Source organism: Gasterosteus aculeatus, chromosome 11 (assembly GCF_964276395.1).
Source record: "Gasterosteus aculeatus chromosome 11, fGasAcu3.hap1.1, whole genome shotgun sequence".
NCBI lineage: Eukaryota > Metazoa > Chordata > Actinopteri > Perciformes > Gasterosteidae > Gasterosteus > Gasterosteus aculeatus.
In genome coordinates, this window is record NC_135699.1 from 4,323,640 (window position 1) to 4,350,364 (window position 26,725).

At 47.1% G+C, this 26,725-nt stretch overlaps 3 protein-coding genes across 5 annotated transcripts; 1 reads left to right on the plus strand and 2 right to left on the minus strand.

Annotated features, from left to right (window-relative positions):
- Window positions 1–4,767: 4,767 nt before the first annotated feature.
- Window positions 4,768–8,900, minus strand: txn2 (thioredoxin 2). Of its 3 annotated transcripts, none has more exons than XM_040191560.2 (4): window positions 8,752–8,900; window positions 7,357–7,619; window positions 5,958–6,081; window positions 4,768–5,540 (listed from the first exon to the last, which is right to left on the minus strand). In XM_040191560.2, exons 2-4 carry the CDS (start codon window positions 7,617–7,619, stop codon window positions 5,427–5,429), a joined length of 501 nt encoding a protein of 166 aa, XP_040047494.1. In that variant the 5' UTR covers window positions 8,752–8,900; the 3' UTR covers window positions 4,768–5,426. The 3 variants fall into 3 exon arrangements, with proteins under 3 accessions (XP_040047494.1, XP_077940633.1, XP_077940634.1); XM_078084507.1 differs by having other exon boundaries at window positions 8,467–8,892; XM_078084508.1 differs by having other exon boundaries at window positions 8,566–8,761.
- A 6,395-nt stretch (window positions 8,901–15,295) lies between these two features.
- LOC120827802 (CCN family member 1) lies at window positions 15,296–21,836 on the plus strand. Its single transcript, XM_040190911.2, has 5 exons — window positions 15,296–15,548; window positions 16,722–16,935; window positions 17,618–18,058; window positions 18,644–18,822; window positions 19,824–21,836. Exons 1-5 carry the CDS (start codon window positions 15,498–15,500, stop codon window positions 20,127–20,129), a joined length of 1,191 nt encoding a protein of 396 aa, XP_040046845.2. The 5' UTR covers window positions 15,296–15,497; the 3' UTR covers window positions 20,130–21,836.
- A 282-nt stretch (window positions 21,837–22,118) lies between these two features.
- On the minus strand, window positions 22,119–26,537 carry LOC120827801 (ATP-dependent RNA helicase DDX39A). The gene is made up of 10 exons (XM_040190910.2): window positions 26,336–26,537; window positions 25,182–25,398; window positions 24,863–24,990; window positions 24,453–24,729; window positions 24,213–24,331; window positions 23,924–24,055; window positions 23,530–23,639; window positions 23,256–23,400; window positions 22,952–23,099; window positions 22,119–22,635 (listed from the first exon to the last, which is right to left on the minus strand). Exons 2-10 carry the CDS (start codon window positions 25,387–25,389, stop codon window positions 22,619–22,621), a joined length of 1,284 nt encoding a protein of 427 aa, XP_040046844.1. The 5' UTR covers window positions 25,390–25,398; window positions 26,336–26,537; the 3' UTR covers window positions 22,119–22,618.
- Between the last annotated feature and the right edge of the window lie 188 nt (window positions 26,538–26,725).

Here is a 26,725-nt window from a genome sequence, read left to right on the forward strand (position 1 = left end):
CGCACACTTTGGACCAATCAACTGGAGGGGTGACGGCCGCTGCGCAGGCGAGGTGCGCAGATGAACGCTGAACTTGAAAGCCGTGAGGAGAAAGAGAGGAGAGGGGGGAACGGACAAAGCTGTGTTCAATGAGAGAGCTATGTGCATACTAAGGATTTTTATGACCATATAAGTAGCAGTCAACTCTCAGGATGCACTGCATCCTGCACAGCCTCCCTCGTGTGTCAACATGGTCTCGTCGTCTGCTTTGAAAACAACTATGAGTCCAGCAGTTTTATGCTGTAAGGCTGCCAAATTCACTACCTTATACTGCTACTAATATCATGCATGTAATTGTGTTACATCTACTCAATAATTAAACATTTTTAAAAACTTGCCTCTAGATGATATGGAAAATATTATATTATATATAGTATTAGGGATAATACAGCACTTTCTTCTTCTAATTATTTCTTTCTCTGTTCCAAAATGTGGTTAGAGGTCAGGAGCAGACATGGGAGCTTATGGAGATTTAGTGCCTGGCCCTTGGACACTTTGGCAGGATGGATGTTGGACTTGAACCTCTCAATTAATCATGTTACTTTTAATAAATCATTTCCAACAGGGGAATTCAAACATTTTGAATGTTTGAATTCTCACTAGTGCTCACAAGAGCTCTTAGATGCAAGTTTAAAAAAACTAAAACCATATTTGGATAAAGTGTAAAGTAAACTATATAGTCATCTTAAGCAACACTTTTAAATAACTGAACTCTTTTAAATCCACCAGTGCACCTCTCGCACTGACAATCACATCAGGAGACCTAACGAGACGTGAAGTGTAGAACAGACAGGTGCCTAACAGGTGTCCCTCGCTCAGAACAGGTGAGCCTAGATTTCACGACCAGGCGTGTTGATGCTATGTGGGAACCGCCGCGGGCGATCGTGTTATTGATGTGAAGGAGGGAAGGCACTTGTTCAGTCCTCACATCAACCTTGACGGTTGTTGGCAAAAAAAAAGGCCTGACTCGTTACAGGATTCCAGATTAAATCAAAGGGCTGACGGCACAAAGCCAACGCACAACGCATGTCACAACCAGGGACCAGAGTGTTAGAAAGGAACAGTAAAGTGTAAAAAAATACTTCTTTCAATCAGTGGTCCAAACTTAGATAATTCACGCTAGGGATTTCCAAGCAGGGAACCAACTACACTAGGTGGTACTTGTGCTGTCTCCATATACGTAGATAGATTGTCCTGTGTTTGAAAATTTTAATTCTCATTCCAAAATAGATAAATATTCACATTTACGGCTTGTGAGTTGTCTTTTTAACTCCAGCCCCACCTGTTGTGATTGAGAATTCATTGGAATTAAATGAATTAGCAAGTGAGAAGAAAAGTCTGAACAGTTCATGTAAAAGCAACAAATAAATGCTTCAAATTGTGAAATATACATAAGTATGGACAAATGATCGAGATAGCAAACGAATAAACTGTGAGATTAAATGTCACAAACAAAACAATATCTGGGCAGTTTTACAGGTGAACATTTTGAATGTGTCCCAGGTATTTCAGGTAGCAGGGAGTGTTCGTGTATGGAAACGTGTCCAGGCTCGTTCCATGAAATTGCCGCGATACGTCTCAGGAATCAGGAAACATTTATTACCATAATATTACCAAGGAATTTGACTTGGCGGGTGGTGCATGACGGCGGGTGGTGCATGACAGCAGACGGTACGACAATGGACAACAAAACAACATAGTGCAAGAGGAATCAAGTAAAATATAATAAAATATATTGCTGCAGGTTAGTAATATAAGGCTATGGGTCTCTTTAAATATTCAAATATGTTATTTCCATCCCCGAACAGTTCAAACAGTTCGAACATTGTGATGTCACCAGATATGATATCTGAACCTGCTCCGTACACAATGAGCGGGAGACCTTGAATGTTTGTCTACCTTCATTTATAACCAAATTAGCTATATTCCATTGTAGCGTAACCAGAGCTGCAGCAGAAAATGGGCACACAAACACAAACAGTCCACAGTAATATTCCCAAGCCAGTCCGTCGAGCAGCACCACTTTTCTACTCAGTGACATCACACATTCAAATTGTGGCCCGCTTTGACCTCGAGAATGACATTTATGAGTTTTGAAAAACGGGTGTAGATGCTCTACATCCAGAATGTAGGTAAACATCTAACACGCCTGTGGGAGCTGCCTGGAAAAAGAAGAAGCACTAGATAAGAACCAAAAAGGTCATTCCACTCTCGACCTCTTCGTGTCCAGTCTCCCCTTCCACACATCTGGGAGGCGGCGCAGGAACGAGAAACAGATGCTGCCAGCTCGCGCTCCGCGGACCCTCGATGACTTGCGACGAGACCCGACGCAAATGTCGCCCCGTCAAACCGGACCGCGCGCTCGCACAGTCGGCGCAGAGGCCGACTCTTGACCCGCAGAGGTCAGATCGTACCAGGGGCTCCGGTATGGCCGCCACGGGCTGGCAAACATGGGAGAATTCTGTGATTTACGTGTCACTGTGAAAGGAATGCGGCCGTGTGTGGTTTCCCTCCTCGCTTGGCAGCCGGGCCTCACACGCACGTGGAGCAGAGCCGCCGAATGTTTGGCACGCCTGCCTTTGGAAAAGCTCAATAAATCTCACACATTCCCGGCTCTCCTCTCTCCGGGATGGATGGGGAAATATCAGAAACTTTCAGCGGGGGAGGTCAAAGGTGAGGCCCCCCCCCCCGTCCCTTGAGCGGGACCAGATGCCAAGAGAGGGGAAGAGAGAGGGACTTCAAATGAACGAATTAAAACAAAAAAAGGGTTAATGTTTGACAGAAACCATGTGCGGTGAAAAGTACACAAAGGACACAAAATAGACAACGAGGCCAGGAGACAAAAAGCAAACACGAGTGGGCACAGAGAGAAATGTCGGCATGTTTTACCAAATATGGACACTTCTGACCTCACTATCTCCCCTCCCTCTCCTTTTCACTGAGACCTAGTCACCCCCCTTTCCTCCGTTAGTGGGCATAGCAGCAGGGTGTGTCTGTAATTCAGGGTGTGTGAAGCCATTATATCACTCAGTCAGAAAGAAGAAAGCAGCCATTCAGCTGCGGCATGTTAAAAGGGTGGTCGGTAAACTGGCTGACCACTGTGTAATGTGTGTGTGTGTCCCTGTGCATAGCACGCACACACACACACACACACACACACGTGTAATACAAGTAGTTGAGATCTGTGTCAAATCTTGAGTCAATAGGTTGTTTAACGGCTCCGCTGACCCAGATCCTCTGGCTGTAAACTGTTACACCGGACAGAGCCGTGTGTTTATTGTTTAAATCATGTACAAAGTGTGTGTGTGTGTGTGTGTGTGTGTCACCTAAAAGGCCACGGCCACAGAGAAAAAACAAGAGCACATCCAGCCTTTTGAGACAATGCAACAATAACGTCTTCCGTCTTGATCCCCCACCCGTGTTTTCCAGCACCTCCATCCTGCTCATTTCCCCACTTATCGGCAGACAGGAACACGCTACAAAAAGAAAAACAAGCACTCAGAACTAACGGCTAACTTACAAGCCGGGCCGTTTTGACAGCATCGTCACTGCTCTCTATATGCTTTTGCAAGCTGTCTGTCTTTGGTTGGTGTTTTGCACTGAGCAGAATAGACAGCAAACAAAAGGTGGAGTGTAAAACGTGTTTATAATATAAATACAGCTCTGAATTCACTATAAACACAGAATGCTGGAGGGCCAGATCTGGGTGGTGCAGTCTCTTCCTCTACCTCTCACACACACACACACACACACACACACACACACTCACGCAGTTAAAACATTTAGATCGGTGAGGTCATTTCAAACGGACACACAGAAATTGTTTCAGGCGGGACAGTCAATAGAAGGAACCTGCAACTCCGCTTCCCGGCCCGTTTGTTTGAGCGTGTCTTTTTTTGCCTTATATGGTCACAAGAGTGGGAGAGGGAGAGAAAGAGGGAGAGACGGGAGGTGTGGCCTGTGTTTTCTTGTGCAGGAGGTGTAGGGTTACGTGCAGTTTTCCAACCTTTGGAGCTGGTTATTTGTTTGTAAGGTCTTACAGGCAGCGGCCCTGCTTCATGCAGATCGCATTCACGTGATAGAACAGACAGGAGGAACAAAACAAGGGCTTAGAAACACTCCCGAGACCTCCCCCCCTCTCCCCCCCCTGACCCGAGGATGAGTCAACGCAAAAAGAGAAAAGGTGCCATTACGTCACTCCAGACGTCCAAAACAAACCACGCAGGAATGCTTTTCATCCGGGACACAACGCGTTCTGTGATTTAAGAACACATAGCGAGGGCTGAGCTAATGAGGTTACAATACGTCCGCTTCACTCCGTCAGCAGGACGTGTCGGGGGGGGGGTGCAGGTGCTTTCCAGTCGCGGGCGACCTCATTGCTCTCGGGTGTTTCCAGCAGGCAATAACGCGGAAATAAAAAGGCCTGTAATCCTTCTCGCCTCCACGCGCGCAAGGCCTCCTGGGTATCCGTGCGTAGCAGTACTTCCTGGTTGGGAAATCACTTTTGATGTCTACTCTTCCACTGTTGACAAAGTTCTAGTGAAAACCCACAAACCCTGGACAAAGCCGCAGAGGACTCAAATCACACTGAAAATAAAGGGTTCACTGTTATTTCTCCATTTATTTTGTGGGAAAAAGTTATACATAACTTACATCCCATTAGTATCATTTGGAAGAAATGTCTTGACCACCAGGTTAAGTCAAAAACTCAAAAAAAACAAAACAGAACATCTTCTGAAACTTTATTAATTCACTTGGTCACAATTCCGGTACATATAGTTCATTGGAGTAATAAACTAAATCAAACTCGTATTTCCCCAATTCCCACATGACACGCGTCAGACTCACACGCGCGCAGCTTCCTCTCCCACATCAGGCAGGATGGTGTAAAACGACCCGTGTGTGGCTTTTGCGATGTGAAGATAAACGCCGCCACCGTGTGGATAAAAGCGGGAACTGCAGGGTAACACTGTCGCTAGCCTCATTCAGTAATGTCAGCTTTTAAGAAGAATCCTCTCCACCCGCTAAAGTTAAAAAGAAGTTCATCATACAGTATATGTGCAGTGGCGTAGTTTCCACTCTGCAGACGTGTGTGTACGCATAGAGAGCCCGGCTGCTCTCGTGGAGCGGTCACATTATTGAAGGGAAATGGAAAACGCTAGAACACAAAAATGAAAGCACACACCCATCTCTGGACACAATAAAAAAAAAAAAAAGACTGAAGAAACGATGCAGACGCGGTTCGTCTAGGGATGGGTGTGAGCGCTCTGAGCGTTTGCCACCGTGGGCGGCGGTAAGGTTTTTTTGATGATGGCGGCCGGGATCACACACACACACAACTGCGACGTGATGGCGATGAGCGGCAGGGTTGCCAACGAGCTTGGTTGCTATCCGATGACCTTGCCGACAAATGAGTCCAGCTCGTCGTCGTCTTTGATCCCCACAAAGTGGTCGACCACGTCGCCTCCACGAATGGCGATCACGGTGGGGACGGCAGACACCTGGGAGCGGTCAGAGTCATGCGTTAGAACACCAATAATGTCACGACTGGTCGACATGGAATCGGAACATGACCAGAAACCCGATGGTTGAAATTATATTATGGATATCTCTAATAATTTTTAATTTCCGCTACCTGAAGTTGAAATCGTGACGCGCAACAACTAGGCTATAGATATCTGGGATTTTTCTTATTCCATCACAAGTGTTATTTTGGATATGTGAGATTGAAATGCGCATGAAGGTGATGTCACTTTTCTTACGTGGAATTTAATGACATGTACCTGGAACACAGAACTCCGCTTTTAAATTAAACTGTACGGTCATTGCAATGACACCACTAATTCAACACAAAAAAGAAAAAGGATGCACTACAAAAATCAAATGTCATGAATCTACAAAGCTGCATCAAGTCTCACCCCGTACTCGATGGCCAGGTCTGTGTGGTCATCGATGTCGACCTTCGCCATGGCAACGCGGCCTTTCTGTTTCGCAACGGCCTTCTCCAACCTCGGCCCAAGGATCTTACAGGGACCACACCACCTAAAAAATGTTTTTAAAAAAACGTAAAAGACCAAGTATGTACCAGAGTGGCCCAGCGGCGACACCGTGCATCGTGGGAAATCGCCTTCCTCTCAAACGCAGGCGTAAAGCCTAGTTTATGCTTCTGCGTTTTCAGAGTGATGCAGACGCGAGCCCCCCTTGCGTGTCCCTTGCGTGCCTTTTCACACCTCCTTGCGTGTGTCGAGCCATTTTTCTAGGCTTGCGTCGAAAGCGACTACGTCCGCTAACTACGTCCTTTACGGAGTCTCACATTTCCGCTTTCATAGCCCGATACCGCCATTATTAAAACGAAGAATGTTTACGAAAGAACGGATCGGATTGAAGAACTTTTGTCGGAAGAAATGCATAAATATGACCGGCAAACCGGCGATCTCCCTCCGTGAATCCAACCCGCTTATACAACCCGCCAATGACGGCTTGTATAAGCGGGTTGGATTCACGGAGGGAGATCGCCGCAAACGCCGGTTTGCCGGTCGAGAGAAACAAAGTTGTGGAGGACAATACGGGACAAATGTGTCCACAATGAAAAGCAGCAGTGTCGATGCACGGGGCAATAAAGTCTATGATAAATAAATAAATAAATAAACAAATAGACGTGACTCTAGGTCGTCTTCAACAAAACACATCACTCCGCCTGTTGTTCTGGCGGTGAATTGCTCTCCAACACACGCAAGACTTTTAGAACCATGAATTGAAACGAGTGCGTCGACGCAATGACGCAGAAGCATGCGCCAGCCACGCCCATCCTATGAGGTTGTCAAATTCACTTCTTTGAGAAATTAAAGAGCATTGTAACGCAGATATAAAACGGTTTAAGTGATGAGCTTTATGCTGGGACCTGTCTTACTACTTCTCAGAAGGGGAAATTACATTTTCAGGAACTGAATAATTAACTTCAGTTAAGAGCTTTTTATGTGAACTGAATAAGCTGGAAGAGGAAGAGCAGAACCGGTTTGTTAACTCACATTGTAACTGTCGGCCATTAATACATCCGACACGCTCCGCCCCTTAGAGTGGAACACACCCGGGTCAGTTACGTATGAGTGCGTTATTTTTAACACGCCTGGTACGTATGTAACACGGGTAGTCATTTAAAGAGGCAGGGCAGCTGTAAAACATGCTCCTTCCGAGGTCAGTGCCTTTTTAATAGGTTTTCAAGAACTCAATAAAAAGAAAAATTCCAGAAAATTCCAATCCCAGATTAAAATTTAATCACTCGTCCAGCATGTGCACCTTCGCTTAGCAGCTACTCACTGCGCATGGAAGTCGACGAGCACCGGCAGCTCGCTGTTGATCACCCGTTCGGTGAAGTCCTCGTGGTCCTGGACGTTGAAGGAGACCTTCCGGCGGGGGGAGCGAGGGAGGGAGCGGGGCGAGAGGAAGGACGCTCTGGTTGCGGTGCACTGCAGCGAAGAGGTGGAGAAAGAGGAGGTTGCGGCGGCGGTGGACGCTGGGAGGCTGCGGACGTCTTTCGCAGAGAGCGTCCAAATTCTGCGCAGTAGCAGCCTGTGAGCCATCTGAGAGACACGCGAGAACCACACGGCAAAAGGAGAATGACGGAATTTCAGGATTTCACATTGAACTTCACTTTGTCTCCTTTGACACACAAAGCTTAAAAGGTATATTTAAGCTAAAAAGATTGAAATGTTCATATAAATCATAGAAAACACAACTTTCTTTTATTGAAAATGTATACGCTACTTGTCCGGTCTTGAAGGTTTTTATGGGGACTTGTTTGCCCATGTGAGCCTGTGTGAAGCCACAAACACGAGATAATAGTAACATCATCCACACTGCAAACATGTAATAATTGAGCATACATTAAGCAAAACAGGTAGAAATGTACTGGTTCCATGAGAGAGTAGAGAGTAGTTGTGTGGGATGTCACTGCTTCCTGTCAGTGTGAATATAACGAGGTTTTGGGGAATTAGACTGGTGGAGAGAAGAAAAAAGAACATTGATTGATCTGCTAATTCTTTCCTTAAACAGATAATTTCTGAACGGTTTGGTCTTTCGAAAGTAAAAACTTTAATAAAGTATTGAAACCGGTTGTTTTGAACGGCCCAACAGAGATACACTCAGTGTGTCGTCATTAAAAGACAAAGCATTCTGAGGGTTAGTTTATAGCCTGATCACTCACTGAAGAGCTTCCTTGGGCTGTGGAGCTCTAGTTGTGGGACATGTCCCGTTTTAAGACACGTCTTTGACTCGAGGGAAACCTTATGCTTTAAGCGCGAGCCCATTAGATGTGATCGTTTAATTATCTTAACAGCTCGTCTCTGCCTTCAGCTCCGCGGCGTGGCGACACACTACAATGTAGAAACAGTTAAGCAGTAAAAAAAAAACCAAAACCAAACCGCTCACGTGTTCTTTCTGGGGAGTAACGGGGTAAAGAGACGAGCCTCGCGGGGTTCGCGGGGTCGTAGATGCGCAGCTAGCGGCGGCTCGGTGGCTCCAACCTACGTTACGTAGTTGTGACTTTGCCCTCCTGGTCCTTCCTCCCTCCCTCCCTCTCTCTCTCTCCCCCTCCCTCACCCTCCTTCGCCTCCCCGCGTTGCGTGAGAGAAACACACGCGCACACCGGACTGTTCCGCCACTCGACGCCACGATGCCCCGCGCGGCGCTAACAGTTGATTAAGGTGCGTTTACCTTGCTGCTCAGCTAGCGGTGATCTTGGCCTTGGCTGAACACTGAAGTACTTCCGGTTTGGAGCGGCGCGCGGGTAGAATAAAAAGGGGAGGGGGGAGCAGGCAGCCTTTTATCGCTTCTTCAGACCGCAGTACCGCGACCAGCGCCCCCACGCGGCCACACGAGGAAGCACACGGCGGTGCAACAGGGGGAAATACTCATTTTGTGTGAAAAAAATAACCACGCACATTTACTTAAAAACTATGTAAGCACAGTGATGAAGTATGTTATACTTTCCACATTGTGTTCTATTTTGATTTCGATCATTTCCACATATACATAAACGTACATGTCTTCATGCACCTAAGTTTAACCATTTATGTTTATACCTGAAACTTGCATTTAAAAATTCACATTTCAGAAACAAGAAACAAGATTTGAAAAAGGAATCAGGGAGCTGTAAAATCGATGATGGGTGGAAGACAAGAGAGAACCAGCCGTTTTCCGTTGTTTTATCCTGCGCTAACAAGTAGCTTTATATAAGATAATCTTAATTGTGTAATTAATGCACATGGGGCTTTATAGGAAGTTACATGCTGCAACTCTTTCTTTACAAAAGCTTTGCTGTAACTTAAGCTAATATATTCACCTCCAATCTATAGATTAATTAATAGCACACACATGAGGGAAAGTTAATTCCTCGCAAACGCAAATAAAAGGATTTGCAAATATGTCAATATTGCTCCAAACGACCAGCGGCTATCTGTCTCCAGAGGCAGTGAGCTGCAGTGGGGTTTCAGTCCGCTCATCGAGGGGGGAGAGATGCTGTCGGCCGTCAGAGCGGGGAGGCCACAGACTCCCCAAATTGTTCACTTACACATTTTTAATATGAATTAATCAAGGTGGTTACAATAACGTGAACAACTGCGTCTGCAGTCTGGTATATTTTTGTTCTATGAAGATGTTCAGATTTTGTAAAGTTGTATCCTCCTCATGATCATGTTTTTATTTTTATTATCCTCAATACCGATATTTTAAAGTTAGAAACTTAAAATTATCCTTATTAAATAAAAATAATCCAAACAATTTGCATTAGACTGTGTGCCGGGTTGCCAGCCCGGGTTACTAGCGTAGCCGAGGCTACATGGAAAGATCAAGACACATTTTAAAGAAAATGATAATGAGTTCTATTTAAAACTACTTATTGCGTCAATTGTAATTGGGAGGGTTTCGACAACTTGTTTGCAAAGACATAACCTAACTGAGTAGAGACGTCTAATCAATTAGCTAAATGCATTGAATAAATGTTTGAAATATGTCGCTAAACGTAGCGGCTACACCCAGCTGATAAGAATGGATACGCAAGTAGCTAAACGCATTGGACACAGGCCAGACCTTGAAGATCTATCTGGGCTAACAAATTATTCAGTTCTAACGTTGATACACATTTCAAATAGCTATGCTAATAAATAGCCAACCCAATTCAGTTTTTTGGCTAGTTAGCCTAAATTTAGACAAATTTAATTGTGAAAAGGCTGACGATATTGTTAGTTTGGAGCCGCCGTGCTTCTTTTACGTTGTTCTACTTGTGTCACCATCTCATCTGTCCATCGGAGGGCGCTGTGCCTGCAACAGCCGGGCGGTGGTGGGGGGATGTTTACTAGACTGTGGTCGTTGGGGCCGAACACAGCGATGCTCTGTGTCCCTGCTGAGGTGGCATCTGTGTGTCGGGACCAGAACACACCGGCCTCAGTGCTGCTTACCGCTCGCCCTCACGTACCCCTCCTGCTTGTGTTTACCCTTCAAACGTTGCCCAAACTGTTTGTGAGTGAGAGTCTTTTTTCAAGGCCTGCCCGCTCCCCCTACCCCCCCCCCCCCCCCCCCTCCCCGGCCCACTTTCCGCCAAATAAACATTGCACCGGAAATTGCAGGGATATCTGGGATTTTTGAGGGGGTCCGGGTGGAAAGGAGAAGACGGCGAGAACAAGGGCGCTCTCTGTGACACCTCGGAGGTGAGGGGAGGGCAGAGACGAGAGCTGGGGGGGTTGAGGGGACCAAAGGGGAGGGTGTGACCTGGCCTTGGGTAGTTGGTGGGGGGGGGGGGGGGGGGCAGCATCAGCGTATCCACTGACAAACAGGTACAGGTGACCCAGTTTCCTTTGACCCCATCAGGGACCGGCGTGCGTGCTAAGGCAAGCAGAGAGCCCCGACCCCGGGGTAAAGGTCACACTGCACGTCCTAACAGATGTCGTAAGCGCTGCACCCGATCGCTGTTTATTTCACAAGAGCCATTTTTTTTTCATATTTAGAACTGCCCCCGGAAAACCCCCAGACGTATTCAATTGATAATGTCATCCCGGCGGTGGAAAAGCGCACCGCTTAAAGCCTGTTTCGTGAGCCGGTTGGAAAATGACAGTTGAGCAGCTTGTATTTATCTCAATTCATGTCAAACTGTATCCGCAGTGATTTTCGGAGTCTCCTCACGTGTCCTTTTCCCTGTCATCCTTTTTTAAAACGTTGTGACGCCTCTCTGTCGAGCGTACCACTGGACTGTAATTGACATGTCCTGAGGTTTGCGTCCCTTATGCACACCCTTATGAACTGTTTTAACGTCATTAGGTCAAATGCAATATATATGCTGTATTTATATACATAAATACTGGAGAAAAACAAGAACTGCAAAAATAGAAATTCACATGAATGCCTGTCTTTGTAGGTTTGATGTTGTCACTTGACAGTACGCAGCCACGTCCTGATTAGAGTGTGAGTTTGAGAGCAAAGACTGACAGCAATGGGTTTGGACACTTGTACACCTGACAGCTACGTGTGTTTATACGCTTCCTGCCCCCCCGTCCTGCTCTCCTCTTAAACCGAGCCGTGTTTCAGTGTTTTGGAAGTCAACAGTGAAGTTCCTGTTCTTGGTTTAAATATGACTTTGTGACTGAAATCCCCCCCCCCCCCTCTCATCCTTTCTTACTGCCACTCTCCCTTGTTTTTATTTCCTGGTTGTCCTGACTGGGGCCTCTCTTTTGCCTTATATCTCTCTATGCCACAAACATGTGGAAAATAACCACTGAACTTCACTTTGTCTCCTCTTTAAAAACCTGTTTTATGGTCTTTTTCTTGATAACCATGAGACATTTATAGAACTTTACATCCATTACTGTCTCAGGGGACATCACGTCATCGTTTTTGTGTAAAATGGCTTATGTCCAACAATGTTTTTTTGGTACCTCTGTTTGACCCACAAAATCAGGTTAACCCTGAGTTCAATTCTTCTCATGTCAAGAGGTATCACGAGAATGGGACTTACTTGGGGTCACAGTGACCTTGACCTTTCACATCAGAAATGTATTACCTTCGGCCTTGACCTGTATTACTTCAATAGCGGAAAAAGAACAAACGGTACTCCAGCATGTTCGGTAGCGAGACTGATGGGAATGTCAGCAGGCAAAAGCTACTCGTTCCGCCCTAAAAAAGGTTTGAAAGGCAAATCATTGGAAAATACTCGTGTGATGTTTTCCAAGATGTCTGAAGCGTGTTTCTGTCCTCAGCACAGTGTCACCGTATTCTATTGCAAAGGAAGCCTGATGTGAAATAGGTGTAAACAGATGTCTAATAGTTACTGCAGAGAGAGAAATGAATGTATGTGTGGACATTGTTTTTTCACCCCAACCATTGACATACAGGACACACATGGAGTTTAAATGTGGGGCGAGAAAACAATAAAAGACTAAACCACCCTCTTTAAATTACAGCAACCTTCCCCTCTTGTGTGCCCCCCCCCTCCCCTCCCATAAGGTGACAACAAAGACACCTGTCCCATTCCATTGAAGGAGTCCCGGGTGAGATTTCCAGCGGGGGAGGAAGCTTCGGCCTGTTACGCTGCCATGACACAGCAACGTTGTTTGTTTGTGTCCGAGGTACATATTCACAAACACGTGCATGTTTTGCACTCCGCCAAAGATGAAGAGGTGGAGGAGTGTCGCAGGCGTGTCAAGGAGCTCCGCCGAAACAAAAACTCCACACCTGTCCTGACGGACACACAAAGCCACTTCTCTGTGCGCTTATGAAAAGACTCAGATGTGAAAAGTGAGCCGCTTTTGTTCCGCTGACCCCCCCCCTACTTCCTCTTCCCTTCCTCTCGCTGCCTAATGTTTCCCTGGTTTCCCCCCCCCCCAGTCATGTACTTCCAAAGACTTGTTTTGTATCGGCCCCACCTCTTCTCATAACTCGTTCACAGGAGGTTTCAGGCGCTCAAAGCATGTCCCTTTTCCCGGCGCTCGGGGCTTAAAGGTCACGGCGCGGGGGGAGAGGGGGGGGGGAAACCCCCCGAGTGTCCAGTATCCCCGAGAGCTAATGAAAGCCTCCACTCTGGTGTGTGTGGAAAAAACTCTGCATGTTTGTTTATTATGTCTACGGGGGAAGCCACCGAGACCCGAGTGGAAAAGGACACGCTGTTTGATGAGTCAATGGAACTTAAAGATGAATAAAAAACACACTTCTCTCTCCGTGTGTGTGTGTGTTGTGAGACACACAAACGCACACGGCCTTCAGAGAAGGTCGGGATGTTTTTTTCTTCTTCTTTCTTTTAATTCCTTGCTCGTTCTGGCTCTGTGTGCTGTGGGCTTGTTTACGCGCACCTGTTACATCACCTCCGCAGGCTGACAGACAGAAGCGCTTTGAGTGGACGGTTTGGTGAATATTTCATTTTGCTCCCTGTGTGGGTCTCTGTGTGAGTGTGAGGGCATTCTGTACACAAAATGTTTGCGCAGTAAGGCGAAGCTACATGAGTTGATCATCTTTATCAGGGTGGTCGGGGAGTTCATGGTCCCCAGACGATACGTGCTTCTGAAGATATATACTTTGATGACCCTTTATCGACAGCACTTCACAGCTGTGGCTGTGATGATAATTATTTTGATATGAACTTGAATTGAAGTGAATGACCTTCCGCTTCAGCCGGGCATGCCAACGCGTTACACTGAGATGGTGAACACTGTAAACATCAGGATGTTTGTTGTTATTGTGAACGTGCAGCCATGCTGATGTCAGCAATTAAAAATATAGACATTTCACTTTTTAATTTAATATAATATAATTGAATGTGATGTAATCAAAATACTGGAAACTGCAACTGGAAAAGTTTGCTGAAAATTGACTTGTTATTGTGCAACGGACCCAGGCGGTTAGAAGCTTCTGAAAATATCTCCGGCGAACAGCGGTGAGCGTTTTTTCAAGCGACTGTCTGGGATTTTCAAGCGTTGCTGGGTATTTATTTTACAAAAAAGATGAGATGCTTCAATCGCATGCCTTAGCGCCACAGAAAGGAGCCATGTGCATGTGGGCTTTTCATGGATGCATCAATTGCCTTTGGAGTGTGCTGAAATGTAAATGTGAGTATTCGCTTGCCAGAGGTGTACGTGCATTACTTTGCAGCTCAGGCCGACTGGAACATCTTCATGTGAGCGTTTGGTGCAGGGGGCGACTTACAGAGGATGAAGGGGGACAACATTTTCCCTGTTGGCACAAATAACAGCAGGCGTCCCTCAGCTTAATGATACATTTTAGAGAAACTGCAATGAGAAAACAGCAATTTAACCACCCATAATCCCTCTCGCTGAACCTCTACAGGCTGACAACTGCGTGAGCCCCCGTACCTTAATGTAAGGTTTTAAGTGGGTAGATGTGGAATACGTGTTCAACCCTCTCACACAAAGCATCAGCGTGTGCGTCAGCCACCATCTCAGGTAGTGCAGATGGCTCATTTCCTGTGTACGTGTCTGCGGGGATGATGGGTAGATTATCCAGGCGGTGCTCACCTCCGCTCTGCACACTTCAATGAGAAAACTTAATTCATGTCTGTTTACATGGGTGGCTGTTTGTTCTTGAGTGTGTGTGTGTTTGTGTGCAGAGCGAGGTGGCCTGGGAACTTTGAGGAGGTAAAAGGGATGTGGGGACTAAAAACAGGATATGGAGGGAGGATGAGAGAACGACCAATTGCCTTGGAGATTATCAAAACCAATTTCAACATCAACATGAAGTCAAACATTCAGTCATAACGTGATCCAAGGTACACGCGGCTCGCCTTGGGCACTTTATCTGTCCAGCTCTGGTCTAAAAGTATTTTTATAAAACGGAGGGAAGGAAATTCCTTGCTGTTTTCCATGGCGGGCTCAGAGCATTAATGTAGCGCAGACTAGCAGCTGAGTATATTTATTTTGCTTTTCACAAAGCAGCAGCCGGGACAGAGGTATGCGTGTGAAACGGACTTTAAAGCACCGAAAATATTATTTTCCCTCAAACATAAATAAATAAACTCGCAGAAGCCAAGTCCTCTTTAGAATGTAGTAATTCTGATTTTTTATGAATGACCACATTCATGCTTGGCCACGCCTCCCTCGCTTACGTTACCTCTCGGCTCTCCCTCGCTGGAGCTCCAAGCCCCGCCCCCCTTCTCCCCTCCCCGCCGGGACACCTTGTCTGCGCGTCTGCTTCCCAATTGGCTGAAGGAAGGTCCGCGGTGGGCGGGGCCGCCATAAAGAGCACGAGGCTGATATAAAACACGAGCCTCCAACTTTGATGATGAAAACACACAAGTGATGTGAGAGATTCAAGGACTGTCCTGCGTGTCGGATTTAATCTCTGTGGACAACAGCTATTGTTTCTGAGCCGGTGAAGGATTTATTTTTCTGTGATCTAAATTGTTTTTTTTTTTGTTTGTTTTTTGTCTATTTGCTTTTCTTCTATGGGAATCCGCTGACAGCATGGGGATACTGATATTGCTCGCCGTCTTTCAACTGGCGACGTTCGGCTTGGTAAGAAGTTTGTTGTCTGTTGCCTTTTTTTCTTCTTCATGTAAACACTGAGGAATAAAGACGCACGTGCCAGCGGTCTGATCCCGCGCGTGAGACACAAGCGATAATTGACCTGCGATGCACTTTTATTTCCCCTTCCACGTCTACATGTCTGACTGTAATCCTTTTGCAGAATGAGTGGTGATATGTGGTGGCTTTCAAACGGTGGGTTCGGGGAACACCAGAGGTCCTGGAGGGATGTCTCGGGGGGACAGTCCAGCACCTAACAATGTCAATCGAGAAAAAGTGTAAAAATAGTTCCAGCTGAATTTACTGCTCTTAATGAATAAAAAGTGAGTGCTTTATTGTATTATCGGATTTTTTTTGCTACTGATGTGTTAATGTGATGTTGGGTAGTTTTATTCTTGAGTTTTGCTTTAGGGGCTAAAGGAGAATCACACATTTTGTAATTAATCCCGCTAATCTGTAAAGTTGCCAGCTGTCAGATTAAATCAGAGGAGTAAAGAGTACAGGTCAGCTTCTCTGTCTGTTTCCACCTCCGTATCCACAGTTTAGACCCTCCCTTCAACCTAAATAAACTCATGAAATGTTGTTTATTTTTCAATGGGTTTATTTAGCCCCCCCTCACCCATCCAAAAAAATCACCAATTCACTCTTTTATAAATGGTTGTTTGTTGATACGAATGCAGATGAAAATGCATTGAAGGCTGATGTGAACTTGCTGCACACTTAAAGTGTTGCAGGACCTTTAGTGGGGGATGTTTTGAGCACCAGCTTGATGCCATCAATGTAACGCTTAAAAATGCCGCCGCAACGCGTAATGTCATATCCTCTTCACGCACATAGCTGCAGCACACCGGGAGACATCCAGACTCTGTGTGTGTGTGTGTGTGTGTGTGTGTGTGTGTGTGTGTGTGTGTGTGTGTGTGTGTGTGTGTGTGTGTGTGTGTGTGTGTGTGTGTGTGAGAATGCCAAGCGGAAGGGTCACAGATATCCACTCGCGACACTGCTGGGTATTCAGCAGATGTTTATCCCTCGCCCACTATGAGGACTTTCTGTGATGTGACATGCGTAACATGAGTCAAACTATTGTCCCTCTCGGTCCCAGTGCTTCCTCACACGGAAAAACCTTGATGGTGACTAAAGAGCTCGCCGTGTGTACCCCTCCTGCAGGTGACTGCCGGCTGCCCGGTGGTGTGCGAGTGTCCTGCAGGGCCTGCATCCTGCCCCCCGGGGGTCAGCTCGGTACTGGACGGCTGCGGCTGCTGCAAGGTGTGCGCCGCTCAGCTCAACCAGGATTGTCACGAGGGACGGCCCTGCGACCACCACCGAGGCCTGGAGTGCAACTACGGCAACGACGTGGGCCACACCCATGGCATCTGCAGGGGTGGGTTCGCACAGAGAAAGAAAAACACTTCTTTTCTTTTTTTTCTTCTGAAAAGTATTTTATTTTGAAAAATCCTTGCCCAATTACATGAGCATCTCCATTTTGACCCAGGCGTCGCAAAGCGACACCCCTCTGTTGTTGTTTTTTCTAACATGATACTGGTCTGAGGCAAGACAAGTTCGGCACCCCTGGGTTAGCACATAGGGTGGTGTGGGGGGGCTTTGGGGTTTAGCTTGGGGGTTGGGCACAGGGTGGGGATGCTGGCTTCCAGGCTTCTCTTTGATGGGGGCTTTGGGGTTCGGAGACTCGTGCCACGTTTCAAAGGACCCGGGCATCCTTCCTGCGACTGAAACCCGGCCAACACCGGTCGTTCAGTGTGTACACAAACTGCGGTACTTCTTAATGTGTGTTTTATTCGGGGGGGGGGCTTCTATATAAAGGGGAGGTATCTGGGGGGCGTCGCACTTATGAGGGCAACGGGGTTGGACGTTGTAAACAAGTCAAAATTCCTTTCAGATCTAAGAATAGAGCTTGCTTCATGAATCTGGAGCTGGTGTGTCCCTCCCTCCCTCTCTGTTCTGTTCCACTTCCTGTTTGATCTCATTTAGCCGCTTACATGACGCTTGATATCTGGCGGTCATGCTTTTTGACCAAGCTTCCCGTCTTCTTGCTTTCCCCTCAGCAAAGGCGGAGGGCCGCTCGTGCGAATACAACGGGCGGATTCATCAAAACGGCGAGAATTTCAACGCCGGCTGCAAGCACCAGTGCACCTGCATCGATGGAGCGGTGGGCTGCGTGCCGCTCTGCCCCAGCCACGTGCCCCTGGCGTCGCCCTCCTGTCCCGCGCCACATCTAGTCAAGGTGCCGGGGCAGTGCTGCCTCACGATCGACTGCTACAGGGGCGCCACCGCCGTGACCCCGGTGCACCGCCGGCCCCAGCCACCGGCCTACCTGCCTTACCCCTTCACTCCCTACCGGGCCTTCCCCTTCCCCAAGCCGTACCCCAAACACTACGGGAAGCTGTACCCCTACAAACCCAAAAGGGAGAAGGACGTCCTGGGCAACGAGCTGGTGGAGGCTGGCCGCAAGCGGGACAAGCCGCGCGGAAACAAGCACCTGGCGGGTAAGAGCCGCCGCGTCGCCTCAGAGCGCCGTCTGTTTTCTGCGCGCAGTAAAGCATCTTGTTTACGTTTTTGGCAGTTTTAGTCCCGTTGACGCACAAACGGCCTCACTGTGAGCCTTTTCCTCTGTGTGTGTGTGTGTGTGTGTGTGTGTGTGTGTGTGTGTGTGTGTGTGTGTGTGTGTGTGTGTGTGTGTGTGTGTGTGTGTGTGTGTGTGTGTGTGTGTGTGTGTGTGTGTGTGTGTGTGTGTGTGTGTGTGTGTGTGTGTGTGTGTGTGTGTGTGTGTGTCAGCATTTATGTGAGGCTGGTTTTCCACTGGCTCCTTGCACACCAGAGGTGCTCTCACACAGCACATACCTCTGTCACCCAGCTTTCCCCTCTCTGTATCGCCCTCTCTATGCGTCAGTGTTGCCTGGTCAGTGAATGAGGCCAGTGTGCTTCGCATCTCCGGACTTCTCCTTTCCCCCCTCTCTCGCTCTCTCCCCCACCCCACACATTGGCTTCACTTTCGCCGCTCCCGCTCCTCTTTCCCCAAATCGCCATGGTTTCGCACCATCGTGTCCTCACACGTTTTTCCTCTCTCGTAGTCTGGAGAAAGGTGGGAGATCAGTGCGTGGTTCAGACTACTTCCTGGTCCCAGTGTTCTCGGAGCTGTGGGATGGGCGTGTCCTCTCGTGTAACCAATGACAACGCCCGTTGTAAGCTGATCAAAGAGACGCGTCTGTGCAACGTTCGGCCCTGCAGCTCCATGTCCATCCCCGTCAAGGTGAGGAACGTTAAGATTCCGGCGAAGGGAGGGGTGGTGTGAATCATGCTGAACTGATCCAGGAAAGGATCACTCTTTAGGGGTCAGATTGGTATTAATACCCATGGATGTTTACAGACCCCGAACCCTGGATCACCCCTCTGTTGCGCTGTCTGGTCCATTGGTTCTATTCACGGTTCTGTTGCTGTGTGGGGAAACTTTCTCCGCAGGGTCACAACGGAGCCCGATTTAAGGCCCCCGATGCCTCTGCGCGGTTCACGTTCGGCCCACTGCTCAGACGATTAGTTACACATTTTGGGAAATACTCGTCTTCTCTTTCTGGCGCTCAGTTGGATATAAAGATTGATACCACGCTCAAATAAAAATAGTTAGGATGAAGAGTAGTTAAGTGTTATGGGGGTTAGCTTAGCTTAGCACAGTGGATGCAAACGGCAGGAAACCACTTGCCCGGTTAACAAATCTGAGTACTATCACCTTTTTAAAAGGTAAAACTTGTCTGTTTTAAACCTAAAGTGTAAAAATGACGTTTTCTTGGCCAGGTGGCCGTGACTTCTGAGTTTCCCGGCGACTGCTTTGAGTCGTCCAGACGAGAGATTCCTTTAGCCGCAAAGATATCTGGACCTCTGCGACACAGCGGCTGTCGGCTGCTCTCGCCGGCTCTTTGCTATGTGATTTTTTTTTTTGAAGAGCCCTCGATTCGCCCACTCTGGCCATTTGAAAACGACAAAACCACTCTGGTTCCCGGGGTTGCCAGCAGTGAGGCCGATGGGTTGTTACGCACCTGTTCCTCCCAATGTTTGCAGAGCTGTTGTGGGTGTTAATGTGCGTCAGCAGTCGATCCTTAACTATTGCCGGAATGTTCCTCTCTACGGCGCTTTGTTCTGTTCTTCCCCCGCCTCTGTCGTTAGCTTTGTTTTTCACATACGGGCTCGAGTTGATGAGTCATTTCATTTTGCTATGACTTAAAAACCTAAAACCCGACCTCTGTTCTCCCTCCGCAGAAAGGACGGAAGTGCTCCCGCACCCACAAGGCCCCCGAACCTCACCGCCTGTCCTACGCAGGTTGCAGGAGCACCCGCCTCTACAGGCCCAACTACTGTGGCGTGTGCAGGGACGGCCGCTGCTGCTCGCCGCGGCGCACGCGCACCGCCGGCGTGGCCTTCGCCTGCCCCGACGGCGAGCGCTTCAGCCGGTCGGTGATGTTCATCCAGTCCTGCAAGTGCAGCGACGAGTGCAACCACCTCAACGAGGCCGCCATGCCCCCTCAGCAGTGGCTCTACGGAGACACGCACAAGTTCATCGACTAGCGGCGGCGCCGCAACCTCCCACCCTGACCGACATTCCCTCACCAAAAGACAATCAACCCCCCCCCCCGTAGTGGCCCCCAGTATAGAATAGCTGTCCATAGTGTATCTATAAGTAGACGCAAGCGAGGTGAACAAGTCAAATCCTCTTTTCTTTGACGTTATTTCGGGGAGGAGGAATTGTGGCTTTAGTGTAGATAAAGAGTCGTTTCTGGCCAGACTGACTAGAGACTTCATGCCAAACGTGGACACGAACCAGTCCTAAACCAAACCAGCCGCCATGTTGCTGCCGTGCACCAGAAATGTCCCCTGAACTGAGACTTTTTGTCGGGGACTGCACTCCCAACAACGCAGTATTGCCAAACCAAAGGAAGGCTCCGGGAGAAGACCTGACGGGGGGAAACTGGGCCGGACAAAAGTGCAGGAGCGTCTCTGATGTGTCTCCCGGAGCGCAGCGTGTGTCTTTTTATGGTATTTATTTACTGGTATTTATTGTTAAGACGGACGAGCCAAGCTGCTATGTTGGGAGCGTGGATGGTGTCCAGGAGAGGGACAAAACAGCTGAGCGCTGTCAGCACAGATCCGTGGCTCAAGGGTCACAGCGGAGGTCACAGCGGTCAGAAAGCTGTTTGTTAGGATCCACGATGAAGGCCGCCGTAGGGAAGAAGGTGTGTACTCTGAGAAGACCGCGTCCAACCTGATGGATCGAGTCCCTGTCCGCATTAGTGGGGAATATGGTGATGGAGGTCGTTTACCCAGCTGGACTCGCCACGCCGCCGCCAGAAAGCGAGACATTTAGCAGAACAAGCCGGGGAATTCTGCCAAATTACAATCCTGATTGTGGACGGCGACATGCGAGGGAACATCGGCCGCGCTTTGGTTTCGCTGTAAAAGACATTATGAAAATGGCGTGCCAGGAGGTAATTGTGTAATTTGTGTCAGGGCCTTTAATCAAGCAGCTCAGTAACTTAACGATGACTAAAGTGCTCTTCGTGTTTATAGTGGCTATTTTGAGGAACGCGTCAACTGTCAGAAGAGCTTTACGTGGCCACGGCTATCCAACGTCAAGAGACCCGTTCCAATGGACATTTCAGAGGAAGGGAAATCATGTATTATTCGTTTTTCTGTCCTTTTAGACTGAAGAACCCATGCAGCTCACTCAACTAGGACTGAGGTTCAAGTTGGCACACCTTACCACAGCCTGGATTCAAGACCTTTGACCTCATGGAAAGGCAACAAAGTGATTAGTTTCTTTACTGAATACATATTAAATGAGTAATTCCAAATCTTTTGATGGTTTTTATCATTGCAACAGTTGTTTTTGTTTGCCATAATTGGCTTTATCAGTTTGCTGTGTAACTGGAAAATGTTTGCATTGTCTACCTTTTTTAAAACCAAGTTTGTAAAGTGTTTTAGCATTGCTATTGTCCTTTGTAGATGCTGTGGTTTTGGTATCGTGTGCCTAGTTTTGTTACAGGACACTATGGAGCAGCTATGTACAGATCATTACTCTTTGTAGTTCCACCTGTCGTGTAAGGGCCAAACCTTTAAGTTAAACTGTAGTCCATGTATAGTTTAGCACTGAACAAGTGTGGTTCAGATCCTTTGAGCGTTAAAAGTGCCCATTTTAAAGCATGATTGTATGTAGCATGTAACACCATCTGCGATAAAGTCATGCTTTCTAAAGTCTCATTAAACAAATTGAAAGAATTAGTGGTTGATTCCTTCCTCAAATGTTACTGCAACTGGTTGTCATGCATTTGATTTTACCCCGGACAGTGAACATTTAACCAATGGGATACTTTGACTCACACTGGGGATTGTATTCTCAACGAAGACTGTTTTGAGCTGCATGCTACTTTAAACTGCTAGGTTACAATACCATGGGAGTGCTTCCAATCGGCGCCAACCGTACAGATCAGTGGAATATTAACTCATTAAAACAATGATGGGATGACAATAGGATCAAAATTTGCAAACTCACCACTAGGATTCTTAGTGACTTCATTTATTGGAGGAATTCAATTGGAAATTCAAAGTAAGAGCTGCCATGTGAGCAAAAAAAATTCTTGTATTTAACTACATGACTTTAAAAACAGACCGTTTCAGTAGGGGAAAAAGACAGATCACCATACTATACAAACTAGTTTAAACAATTTAAAATGGATAGAAATCACTTTCACAGGTTCCTCAGAACTACTTTTCTACATGTTTCCCTGCAGCTCTGCTGGAGATTAAAGTTAATGAATATGGGGTAGAGACCACAGCAGTAAAAATGGCATTTTATAAAAAGTTTTAATTCCATTCAGCAAAAACAAAAACTGTAAAAGACAAATTAAAAATTGACCATAACCTCCCCCCCACTACCCCAAAACTGACAATAAAAATAAAGGTTTGGTGAACATTAGGAACGAGCAGAGCTTTCAAATCAATGGTGAAACATTACTTCCAAACACATAATCCATGAAGTGCCTTCGGCTCGGCTGGAGGACTCATCTGGACTGCTCGACTAAACGGGGACAGAGGAGGAGAGACACTGGTTGAGAATGTAAAAGAGCAACGCGAACAGCGACAGCTGAACATACCAACTTTTCAGCAACCGGTTAAGAGCGAGTGGGCCCTTTACATTTGAATGAGAGCCCGGTGGCTACATGGCAACACCAACTGCTGGCTCTAGTTGCAAAGATGACGTAAAAACGTTTGTTGCACAAACTTTTTAGCTGGGAAGATATTAAAACTATTAACTACTATGCTCTGAGCCCATTTATACACACATACAATCGTTTGAACATGTCCCACAGCCATTCGGAAAAGAAAGAGCTTACTGTAAGAGGAGATGTCGATCTCGTCCGGCAGCTCGGCCACGTTGACCTCGAAGCGGTCCTGCACGTCGTTCAGAGTCTTGGCGTCGGTCTCGTCCGACACAAAGGTTATAGCCAACCCCTTTGTGCCAAACCTACCGGCACGGGCAACCTGGCAGGTGCAAAGAAGACCAAACACATTAAAAAAACAAAACAACCTAAAGCCTTAAACAATGACCAACTAATAAAACCGACCTCGTAGTGACACTATCCAAACTTTATTAAAACTAGGACGCCACACAGGACGAACATTAAAAGTAGTTCTCACCCTGTGCAAATAGGTGTCAGAATCTTCCGGCATGTCGTAGTTGAAGACAATGTTGACCCGCTCGATGTCCATCCCTCGACCGAAGAGGTTGGTGGCCACCAGGATCCGCCTTTGGAAGTCCTTGAACTGCTGATAGCGAGACAGCCTGTGGAGTAACAATGGGCGTTATCCACACAGCTCCCCAAGAATGGAGTGTTTAGTTAACTGCGCCATAAACATACTCTGCATTCAGATATTAACGATGGTGGGAAAGTATGTGGAAGTCTCGTCTCACCTCTCCTCCTGGGCCATTCCCCTGTGGATGGCGATGGCAGGGAAATTCTGTTCCACCAGAAGCTGGGCCAGAGCAACGCAGCGCTGGACTGACTTGACAAAGATCACCACCTAGAGGCAGAGCAGAGGCATTTCAATGTGGCTGCTGAGGACTCATGTCAATGCGATGGATTGTTTATTGATTGGCGTATAAAGTGCTGAAATGTGAGGTTGTGGTTTAAGAGGTGCTTGCAGGGGATTTTAAAATTCTCAAAACATTCCAGTTCAGTAATCCCAAATTAGTCATGTGACGTACATGACGAATAAATAAAAGTAATTTCTTACATAATATTTCCACTCATGTCTAGCCCTAATTCTAATGAAAAGGCAAAAAGCTAGTGGCTCCGCTGCTTTACCTGGTTGAACTCCAACACGTCGAGCAGGTCAAAGAGCTTGCGGTTCTTCTCGCTGTCCTTCAGCTTGCAGTAGTATTGTTGCAGGCCGTGGAGTGTCAGTTTGGTCTCGTCGTCCACAAATACCTCCATGGGCTGCACAGCGCAAGAATATAGATCGATACTTCGACAAGCTGCTTAAGAGTTCATAGTTTCATCACCAAGTGGAAAAAACGCACACAATTCAAATGTGCTGCAGCTTTAACGCACACACGGGTTTCCTTTTGCGTTCGGAGAAACCTCCAGTACTTACATCCTGCATGAATTTGCGGCAGACTGGTCGTATCTCCTTGCTCAGAGTGGCACTGAACATCATGACCTGCTTCTCGTGTGGTGTGATCTTAAAGATGTCCTGTACATCACGCCTCATGTCTGATTCACAAAGAGAGACGGATACAAAGTGTAATCGGATGTAACCAGATCCCCTGAGGTGGAATCAACGGGGTGAGTAGAAAATAAGTAATGTTGGTGTCTTTTTTCCCCCCGCACTCACCTAGCTGCTCCAGCATTTTATCACACTCATCCAGGACAAAGTGCTTGACGTTCTTCAGGGAGAGGGTCTTGTTGCGGATGAGAGCGAGCATGCGGCCCGGGGTTCCAACCACGATGTGAGGGCAATTCTTCTTCAGGACGTCCTCGTCCTTCTTGATGGCCATGCCGCCGAAGAACACGGCCGCCTTGACCGAGGACATGTACTTGGAGAAACGCTCGTACTCCTTACTGATCTGGAAGGCCAGCTCTCGTGTGTGGCACATGACTAATACAGACACCTGGGAGGGTGGAGGTCGACGTAAGATTCAGATACTTTGTAACATGCAGTAGTCAATGCAACAGGACATAGTCATGGCTTCCTTCACTTAAGCATACACTGAGAGAACTAGTGTATTGAATATGCGCACTGACCTGTCCATCGACAGGTTCGATCTGCTGCAGTGTCGCCAGCACAAACACGGCAGTCTTGCCCATACCAGACTTGGCCTGGCACAGGATGTCCATGCCCAGAATAGCTTGAGGGATGCATTCATGCTGGACTAAATGGAGAAAAAATGTTTGTTTTAATATAAGTACATATCACAGCAACCGCGACCAGAGGGTGCAGGTATAAGGCAGCCCTGCTAGTCTTGTCTCGTCATTATTGGCATTTAAGAGATCAAATCTAGCTAATCCAACTTTGTATGAGCTATGGCATTTAAAAAACAGGTTTTGATAAAATGTCCCTCACCTTCAGACGGATGCTCAAAACCACAGTCGATGATGGCGCGGAGCAGCTCTGGCTTGAGCAGAAAGTCTCTGAAGCCAGAGCTGTGGATGGAGACGTAGGAGCCCTTCACCTCCTTCTTGCCTGCGGGTGCTGCACTCTCCGGGGCTCCTTGGGGCTCCTCATCCTCTTCATAGTCGAGCAGCTCGTTATCAACATCATTCTCTGCCATGGTGTCTATCTAAAAACAGGAGAAACCAAACGGTTTGTCATTAGTTGGCTCCTTAATCTCCTACCATGACTTACTCGTCTCTTACTGGGGGGGGGCGCTTTTAAATGAGCCCAACTGTTGTTGCCACCCTTTGTGCCGGGTTCCACTGCACGTTTGAGCTCAATTAACGTTAGATCTTAGTGAAATAGTGCGCCTGTATGCATCATCCCATTAGCCGTTTGGTTGGTTTGTGTGAACACAGGTACTAGTGCTGCTGTAAACCGTCCCCCAAACACCAACGTTGTTGTGTTCACCCCGCAAACCCATTGTAAGACTTGAGGCCGTAGAACGAGCTATGCTAGCTAGTTTAGCAAAGGAGAGGCTCCGCATAGTGTCCACAATTAATGTATTGATATGCAAACAAAGAGTGATCGTGTGCACAAATACCGCGTACAAACCCGATCAACCGGTACCTCGGAGTTTACGTTAGCCAACGCCATCGGATTGACCAAACCGGTTAGCATCGGGAACGTTTAGCTACAACACTGGAAAGCTATTGTGTTGCATAAGCATTGCTAACGTGGCAAGCTAACGCGCTAAACGGCGTAAACTATTTTGATAATGGATGAGTTTCACCATATATTTCTCTTGGAAATCGAGCAATTGCAACAACGGCTTAAATAATAAAAATAAAAAATGATATTTAAATATGTGCCCTACGCACTCCGAATAACAACAAATACACGAGAACTTGCTGGGATGGCTAAGCTAACTAACGTTAGACTACAAAACGCTAGCTGGTTAGCTAGCTCGGTTACGGTGAGAACTATAATGTAAATTAGGAAAGACGCTATTTCATATCAGGCCCGTTTCTTTCTCGAAATAAAGTAATGAGTGACTTTCTGGTTGCCTGGGAGTTTTTAGAACCCTGCAGACGCGGAAAAAAGACAATATTTGACATTCTTACCTTGTTGGCGTTAGCTTCGCGTCAACCTGAAGATCAAAACCGCATGGAGAGGCCTTAGTTCGTTTATACGAGACACCGGACGTCCCGCCCATGCTAAAAGGCGTTGACATCATTGGTGGATTCGTGCGACCATCGACATAAGCAGCCGGTGATTGGACAAAAAGTGTGTTGCAGCTTACGGCAGTATAAAAAAGCGGGATACGGCGTTATGTATGGAAGACCACGGTAGTGAAATACAACAAAACAAAATAAAGGCCATAATACTATGCACACACACACACACACACACACACACACACACACACACACACACACACACACACACACACACACACACACACACACACACACACACACACATATATTATATATATATTCATATATAATCTC

Coding starts and splice junctions, on each gene's coding strand:
- txn2 (XM_040191560.2), bottom strand. CDS start 7,619: ATGGCTCACAGGCTGCTACTGCGCAGAATTTGGACGCTCTCTGCGAAA. Junction 6,082..7,356: donor CTCGTCGACTTCCATGCGCA/GTGAGTAGCTGC, acceptor AACATTTTTTAG/GTGGTGTGGTCCCTGTAAGA. Junction 5,541..5,957: donor ACCTGGCCATCGAGTACGGG/GTGAGACTTGAT, acceptor GACCGCTCCCAG/GTGTCTGCCGTCCCCACCGT.
- LOC120827802 (XM_040190911.2), top strand. CDS start 15,498: ATGGGGATACTGATATTGCTCGCCGTCTTTCAACTGGCGACGTTCGGC. Junction 18,059..18,643: donor CGGAAACAAGCACCTGGCGG/GTAAGAGCCGCC, acceptor CCTCTCTCGTAG/TCTGGAGAAAGGTGGGAGAT. Junction 18,823..19,823: donor CCATGTCCATCCCCGTCAAG/GTGAGGAACGTT, acceptor CTCCCTCCGCAG/AAAGGACGGAAGTGCTCCCG.
- LOC120827801 (XM_040190910.2), bottom strand. CDS start 25,389: ATGGCAGAGAATGATGTTGATAACGAGCTGCTCGACTATGAAGAGGAT. Junction 24,730..24,862: donor TCGAACCTGTCGATGGACAG/GTCAGTGCGCAT, acceptor CCACCCTCCCAG/GTGTCTGTATTAGTCATGTG. Junction 23,401..23,529: donor GGAATGGCCCAGGAGGAGAG/GTGAGACGAGAC, acceptor GTTACTCCACAG/GCTGTCTCGCTATCAGCAGT.